This window comes from Dryobates pubescens, chromosome 11 (genome assembly GCF_014839835.1).
Source record: "Dryobates pubescens isolate bDryPub1 chromosome 11, bDryPub1.pri, whole genome shotgun sequence".
NCBI lineage: Eukaryota > Metazoa > Chordata > Aves > Piciformes > Picidae > Dryobates > Dryobates pubescens.
In genome coordinates this window covers 37386848-37394933 of record NC_071622.1, presented here as the reverse complement: position 1 = coordinate 37394933, position 8086 = coordinate 37386848, and the positions used below count along the sequence as shown (strand labels likewise).

The following is an 8086-nucleotide window of genomic DNA, read 5'->3' as shown; positions in this document are numbered from 1 at the left end:
ATCATGTTCCCACATACAGCTGCTTCTTCAGTAGGCAGACAGGGGAAGTGAAAAAGTTTCTTTGTGGGAAGCATTCCTGGTGCTCTTTTCTTTGCTTTAGTGTCTGCCACCTTAGCAATGTTCTTTAAAACCGTTCTGTGGGGTATTTTTCTCAATGGTTTGGAGAAGTGCAATGTTTCTGTAGGAAATGATCTCAAAGGTCTCTTCCAACCTGGTCAATTCAATTCAATTCAAATGTGGTGTATTCAAATTTGTCTTTAGGCCTAGTAAGCTTGCTGGATCTCACCTTCCACCCTTTCTGTTTGTTTTTTCCTCTGGAGCGCTGAACTTCAAAGAAGTTAACGAAGAGAACAAGAGAGAACTCTTCAGCGAAGTCTTTTCTTCTATTGAGACTTTGGCATTCACCTTCGGAAACATGTAAGTGGGAATCCAGGAGGAGCGTTCAGAGAGCTGGTTGGAAGGAACATTAGGGCTAAACAATAACAAGAAGAGCTTTGGTTTTCTTTTGGACTGATGTTAGCTGATAAACTAATCTAAACGAACCGCATCCAGGACGAGTCGCGCTGCTTGGTTGGGGCGCTCGCCTCGTTTGTTTATCTTGACAAAGGAAATGCTGGGGGTGGAGGGACGGCAGGGCATCCAGGACTACCTCTAAAAATGGTTTGCAGAGTTTCTAAAGCCTCTTAGAAGCACTCCCTGAATTTCTGTTCTCAAAGTTCTGAAGCTGCTTGGTGAGGTAAAGGAATGAAATAACACACTTCTTTGTTTTTCTGGCAGTGTTTCAGACTTCCTTATGGGAGATGTAGACAATGGCTCGTCACTGGGGCTTCCTGTATCTCGGAGGAGTCGGGTAGGCTAAACATGTTCTCTTGCAGCCTGGAATGTTATCTTTTAAAGGTCTTCATTTCCACTGAAACTGTGCATCACAGAGCTGGGCCACTTGCAGTCTTCTGAGCGTTAAAAAGACTTAACCCCACGCCAAAAAGGCTTGCCAAGTTTCAGATACTTGAGAGTATCCTCAGTTCTAAATGGCAGTGATGATTCAGCAGGACTAGCACTCAGATATGTACTTCCTAACCTGCTGCAGTTGTACTTGAGAGGCTTTTTTAATTGGTTAGATGAAAAAGAATAAATACTTATCTGTGTCCAGTTCTGGGCCCCTCAGTTTAAGAAGGACATGGAGACACTTGAAGGTGTCCAGAGAAGGGCAACAAGGCTGGGGAGAGGCCTTGAGCACAGCCCTGTGAGGAGAGGCTGAGGGAGCTGGGATTGTTTAGCCTGGAGAAGAGAAGGATCAGGGGTGACCTCATTGCTCTCCTCAAGTACCTGAAAGGTGGTTGTAGCCAGGAAGGGGTTGGTCTCTTCCCCCAGGCACCCAGCACCAGAACAAGAGGCCACAGTCTCAAGCTGTGCCAGGGGAAGTTTAGGTTTGAGGTAAGGAGAAAGTTCTTCCCAGAAAGAGTAATTGGCCATGGGAATGTGCTGCCCAGGGAGGTGGTGGAGTCCCTGTCCCTGGAGGCGTTCAGGAAAGGATTGGACGTGGCATTTGGTGCAATGGTTTAGTAGTCATGAGGTGTTGGGTGACAGGTTGGACTCAATGATCTTTGAGGTCTCTTCCAACCTTAGTGATACTGTGATACTTAAAATACTTGAATGATTTGTGAGCTGGAGTACTTTGATCAGACCTGTTAGACCTAGTAGCTAAAGGTTTAATGACTTCTTTTTGGCCTTTAAAGACTAATGTTCATCACAAAACTAACTTTTTCTTCTTCCAGGGCCCAGGTTGTGCTGTAGCATAGAAAGAGTGATTGGCCATTGGAATGGGCTGCCTAGGGTGGTGGTGGAGTCACCATCACTGGACGTGTTTAGGAAGAGACTGGATGGGGTGCTTGGTTGCATGGTTTAGTTGATTAGATGGTGTTGGATGATAGGTTGGACTTGATGATCTCAAAGGTCTCTTCCAACCTGGTCTGCTCTACTCTACTCCTACTCTACTCCTACTCTACTCCTACTCTACTCCTACTCTACTCCTACTCTACTCCTACTCTACTCCTACTCTACTCCTACTCTACTCCTACTCTACTGTCAACATGTAGGCAAAGAAAAATATTAGTGTTTTAAACTCCTCTTAAAACTCTGTGAAGGTGAGATGGAGAATGCTCACTACCAAATTCCCAGTAAAATCAAATAAGAAGCTGCTCCTTGGAAGGAAAGTGCAGCTGGTAACTGGTGTGCATGATATGCTGAGCTGCAACAAGGCTAAAGCTTTTCCCTTGTGGGGGTTTAAAATCTTTAACAGTGTGCCCAGAAGGCCAATGGCATCCTGGCCTGCATCAGAATAGTGTGGCCAGCAGGAGCAGGGAGGTCATTCTGCCCCTGTACACCACACTAGTTAGGCCACACCTGGAGTTCTGTGCCCAGTTCTGGGCCCCTCAGTTTAGGAAGGACATTGAGACACTTGAATGTGTCCAGAGAAGGGCAACAAGGCTGGGGAGAGGCCTTGAGCACAGCCCTGTGATGAGAGACTGAGGGAGCTGGGGTTGCTTAGCCTGGAGAAGAGGAGGCTCAGGGGAGACCTTCTTGCTATCTACAACTCCCTGAAGGGAGGTTGCATCCAGGAAGGGGTTGGTCACTTCTACCAGGCAAGCAGCACCAGAACAAGAGGACACAGGCTCAAGCTGTGCCAGGGGAAGTTAGTATCACAGTATAACCAAGGTTGGAAGAGACCCCAAGGATCATCAAGTCCAACCTGTCCCAACAGACCCCACAACTAGACCATGGCACCAAGTGCCACGTCCAATCTCCCCTTGAACACCTCCAGGGACGGTGACTCCACCACCTCCCTGGGCAGCACATCCCAATGACGAACGACTCGCTCAGTGAAGAACTTTTTCCTCACCTCGAGTCTAAACCTCCCCTGGCACAGCTTGAGACTGTGTCCCCTTGTTCTGGTGCTGGTTGCCTGGGAGAAGAGACCAACCCCTTCCTGTCTACAACCACCTTTCAGGTAGTTGTAGAGGGCAATGAGGTCACCCCTGATCCTTCTCCTCTCCAGGCTAAGCAACCCCAGCTCCCTCAGCCTCTCCTCACAGGGCTGTGCTCAAGGCCTCTCCCCAGCCTTGTTGCCCTTCTCTGGACATGTTCAAGTGTCTCGATGTCCTTCTTAGGCTGGAGGTGAGGAGAAATTCTTTACAGAGAGAGTTGTTAGCCATTGGAATGTGCTGCCCAGGGAAGTGGTGGAGTCACTGTCCCTGGAGGTGTTCAAAAGGGGATTGGATGTGGCACTTGGTGCCATGGTCTTGTAGTCATGAGGTGTTGGATGACAGGTTGGACTTGGTGATCTCTGAGGTCTTTTCCAACTTTATTGATTCTGTGTGCTTAAAGCTTAGCATTGCTTCACACAGGCCTGACCACAGCAGTGCTGTGCAGCTACAGCTGAGAAGTAGCCTTTTTAACCTTCCAGTGTTTGACAGACAGTTACAGAGGCTCCACTTAGGTAGCTGCTATAACCCTCATCTCTGCAAACAATGTGGAGAGGAGGGAAAACCGGTACCAGCAGACTTAGAATTAGGTGGCCGATAAAAAGTGTGAAATAAAACAGAAGGCAGCATCTTGTGTAACTCAAAACGTGATGATTTGAACAAGCACCCTCTCGCTGAGTTAGCTCAGCAGCAGAAGTAACGTGCTGAATTTACCAGCCTTTGGATTTTATAATGGCTTTGCAATGCAAAAACGTGTTCCTGTGGAGCAAGGTGGTCCCATATGTTGTATCATGAAGTGTATGGGCACTCAGCTAAAACAATCCTTTCTCTGAACATGGGGGTAGGGGAAGACCAAGGGGAAAGTACAATTCAGCACCAGTCTGTCCTATATGCTTCAGCTTATATTCAAAAGATCATTTTTGGACTTCATTCCTCATGGGCAGGGGGGAACTATAAATTTTGGAGTATTAAGGATAAACTGATTCAAGTTCTCTCTTGAACAGCAAACTGCTGTCTAAGCTGTCAGCTTGTGGCTTGGACTGCAACACTGTGCTGGGTTAGGAACTGGCTGGAGGGCTGAGCCCAGAGAGTGGTGGTGAATGGTGCCACAGCCAGCTGGCGGCCGGTCACCAGTGGTGTGCCCCAGGGATCAGTGCTGGGCCCCATCCTCTTTAATACCTTCTTTGATGATCTGGATGAGGGGGTTGAGTCAGTCATCAGCAAATTTGCAGATGACACCAAGTTAGGAACAGATGTTAGTCAGTTAGAGGGTGGAAGGGCTCTGCAGAGGGACCTTGACTGACTTGACAGATGGGCAGAGTCCAATGGGATGGCATTTAACAAGTCCAAGTGCCAGAGGCTGCACTTTGGCCACAACACCACCATGCAGAGCTACAGGCTGGGGTCAGAGTGGCTGAGAGCTGCCAAACAGAGAGGGACCTGGGGGTGCTGATTGACAGCCACCTAAACATGAGCCAGCAGTGTGCCCAGGTGGCCAAGAAGGCCAATGGCATCCTGGCCTGCATTAGGAATAGTGTGGCCAGCAGGAGCAGGGAGGTCATTGTGCCCTTGTACTGTGCATTGGTTAGGCCACACCTTGAGTACTGTGTCCAGTTCTGGGCCCCTCAGTTTAAGAAGGACATTGAGACACTTGAAGGTGTCCAGAGAAGGGCAACAAGGCTGGGGAGAGGCCTTGAGCACAGCCCTGTGAGGAGAGGCTGAGGGAGCTGGGGTTGCTTAGCCTGGAGAAGAGGAGGCTCAGGGGAGACCTCATTGCCCTCTACAACTACCTGAAAGGTGGCTGTAGCCAGGAAGGGGTTGGTCTCTTCTCCCAGGCACCCAGCACCAGAACAAGAGGACACAGTCTCAATCTGTGCCAGGGGAAGTTTAGGCTGGAGGTGAGGAGAAAGTTCTTCACCGAGCGAGTCGTTCGTCATTGGAATGTGCTGCCCAGGGAGGTGGTGGAGTCACCGTCCCTGGAGGTGTTCAAGAGGGGACTGGATGTGGCACTTGGTGCCATGGTCTAGTCATGAGGTCTGTGGTGACAGGTTGGACTCGATGATCTTTGAGGTCTCTTCCAACCTTAGTGATACTGTGAAATATCACTGCATTTTCTTTCAGGCAAGTAAATACACATCTAACATGAAGCATTTCACTTCAATTTGCAGAGAGCAGTTTGGAGGCCAACCAGGCCAGCAGGTGCTAGGTGGAGTCTAAGTAATACAAAATATTTAAGTAGCTGTATTGGCTTTTCATTTCCATTAGATGTGTAGGTTCAGTGGTTGAACATAGCAGCTAGCTGGATCTGAAAAAGATTAGAGCATAACATTGTGGTAGAGTTTAACATGTAAATGCTTTGAGAGTTAATCAAGGAAATACATTTTAATTGGTTGTTAAATTAGGGACCTGCCTAACTAAGATGTTAAGGATTGCTTTAAGGTGATAGGGTGGAGAGCTGATCATGCTTCTCTTGGCTGCAGGGGAGTCTACGTTCTTCAGTTCAGACATGCCACTTGGAAGCTTAAGTTAAATGATGTCTACTGATGTGTCTACTCCCTCTTAGCAAATGTAATGGCTCTTATTTCAGTCTTTGCAGCAAAACCAGAAGCACAAGGTGGAAGCAAAGCTATTTCTTAATTAAAACCAGAACAGCTTCAGAATACCTTGGAAAAGCCGAGACAGATGTGGCTTGCCTTTCATTACTCAAACCCTTTGAATACTATTCAGTGCTGTGGGCATCTGAGAGCATAATGAATGAGAAAGATGAAATACTCAAAATGTGCTCAGGGATTTGCCTCTGTCAGGATGAGAGTTCTTGGGTAATTGGGGTAAGAAGGCAGAAGAGACTGGTGGAAGCTGAGAAATGAAACCTGTCTCAAATTCAGGCTCACTAAGGTTTCCAGGCTCACTATGGTGAGTAACTGGATGCTGGAGGGGGCAATCTCTAGAGGTGAAGTTCTGAAAATCAGTTGTAGGACATAAGTGAAAGTAGTTGTAGGACATAAGTGAAAGTGATTGTCCCTGTGTTTGCCTGCAAAATACACTATTACATGTTTGCAGTGGGGCAGGGGTGGATGAATGAGCATTGATCAGCTGCCCTAGCTAGACACTATGCCTGAATTAGTGGAAAGGAGCAATCAGTTCTCAGGACTCCAATTATTTGGTTCTTAGACAATGGGAAATAATTTTTAGGACCAGAACTTATAAGTGCCTTCTGAATTAATAGAAGTATGGAGGGCTTTTTTTCTCCTCATGTTTGCTCTTCCTAAAAACCTCTGTATGCCACTTGAAAATCATCTTGAAGTCAGTGATAGTTTACACCCAAATCAGAACTAAATGTAAGGATGTTATCTGAATGCAGCTGAATATTGATCTAGCTCTAAATCAGATTATTATGTTTACTGTTTGGTTGGTGGGTAGCTTTGGAACTAAGATGTTCTTCAGATTGCAGCTTGGGTCTGTTCAATTTAATTGATCATTAATACCTTGCTCGTTTCTGTGTATGGGCAAGCTGGGTTTGCTGTGAAGCAAACGATGACTGAGAGGTTTGGAGGATGTATAATCAGTGTCCATTTACATCTGTAAGACAGGGGCAAAACCCAAGCAAAACAAAAAATAACTTCACAAGCAAACAACGAGAGAAAAACCTCAGCACGACCACCCCTCCTGCACACACACACACGTCCCACCAACCAGACAAAACAAGAACTATTTGCATCATTGTTACTGTGCTCCATTTTAGCATTAAGTCTGCAAACAAACCAGCCCCCGAGTCTGAAATGGAAACACGCTGCCCTTGTAAAGCTGCAGGCTGCTCTGCAAGTATTTCTCAGTCTGTCTTTTCCCTGCTTGCTGCCTCAGAGTTTTCAAGAGTAGTTAGTTCATGTGCAATTAGGTGGGGTTGTGTTGCCTTTTTGTTTTACAAGGCAAAATTCTTAGTCCTTTAAATTCATTCAGCAGCCTGGCTTGCAGCAGGGTCCTGCAAATAGTTTGGTTTGTACAATTAGAAGGGTGGCAAAATGCAGCATGGGGTAGAAGTAGGGATCAAATCTAGTGGTAGATTCTTTTTGTCATTGGATTAAATGTATTCAGGTGATACTGATGGGCATGGCTTCTTTAGCAAGTGTTACATAGAATGCATAGAATAGAATACAGAGAATAAACCAGGTTGGAAGAGACCTTCAAGATCATCGCGTCCAACCCATCAACCAATCCGACACCACCTAATCAACTAAGCCATGGCACCAAGCACCCCATCAAGTCTCCTCCTGAACACCTCCACTGATGGTGACTCCACCACCTCCCCAGGCAGCCCATTCCAATGGGCAATCACTCTCTCTGTGTAGAACTTCTTCCTAACATCCAGCCCAAACCTCCCCTGGTGCAGCCTGAGACTGTGTCCTCTTGTTCTGGTGCTGGCTGCCTGGGAGAAGAGACCAACCTCTGCCTGTCTGCAACCTCCCTTCAGGTAGTTGTAGAGAGCAATAAGGTCACCCCTGAATCTCCTCTTCTCTTCTTACTAGACAGCTCTTGTGCCTACAGCTCTCACCTGTGAGTAATTTAGGAGAAATCATAACTTTATTCCCTGGAGGGAGCAATACAGGGTTCTAATGGCTTGCAGAAGGGTGTTTTACGTGGCACAAGGTCTGTGTGAATGCTTTTTAAAAGACAGGTAGGGCTCTAAGAAAAACTGTTCAGCAAATCTGGTCCCTGTTTAACTCTTTCGTCACAGCATTTGCTAACTTAATGCTTTGTTTTTCTCATGCCAGTCTTTTGAAAATCTCTCTGTGGAGTCTGGGGGTTCACTGCATGAAAGGGATTACATTCAAGGTAGGCAATTGGTTTGCTGTTAATGAACACTGTTCTGTATCTTTGTTTGTGGTTATAAGTAAGTTCTTGGTCACTTTGACACCTCTACTGCCATTTAAAGCGTCGCTGTGGAAAAGGAAAAAGCATTGGTATTACCAGGTTGGAGGATAGGGGAAGAACCAAGGCCTGAAGCACATCATCATATGATTGGTGCTTTGTTGGGTCACTTTCTTTCAGAAAGTTACACTGACCATGTGACTGCACCAGATAAAATACAGTGACCCTTTAATTTGTTC

General features: G+C 46.6%; 1 protein-coding gene across 1 annotated transcript in view; it reads left to right on the top strand.

The window, feature by feature from the left end:
* Nucleotides 1–376: 376 nt before the first annotated feature.
* The window catches only part of ARHGAP29 (Rho GTPase activating protein 29), a 28376-nt gene continuing 20666 nt past the window's right edge, over nt 377–8086 (top strand). Inside the window, exons 1-3 of the mRNA XM_054164989.1 lie at nt 377–417; nt 778–850; nt 7751–7811. Coding sequence (XP_054020964.1) covers nt 794–850; nt 7751–7811 — 118 coding nt within the window. The 5' untranslated portion in view covers nt 377–417; nt 778–793. The remainder of the gene's footprint in view (nt 418–777; nt 851–7750; nt 7812–8086) is intronic.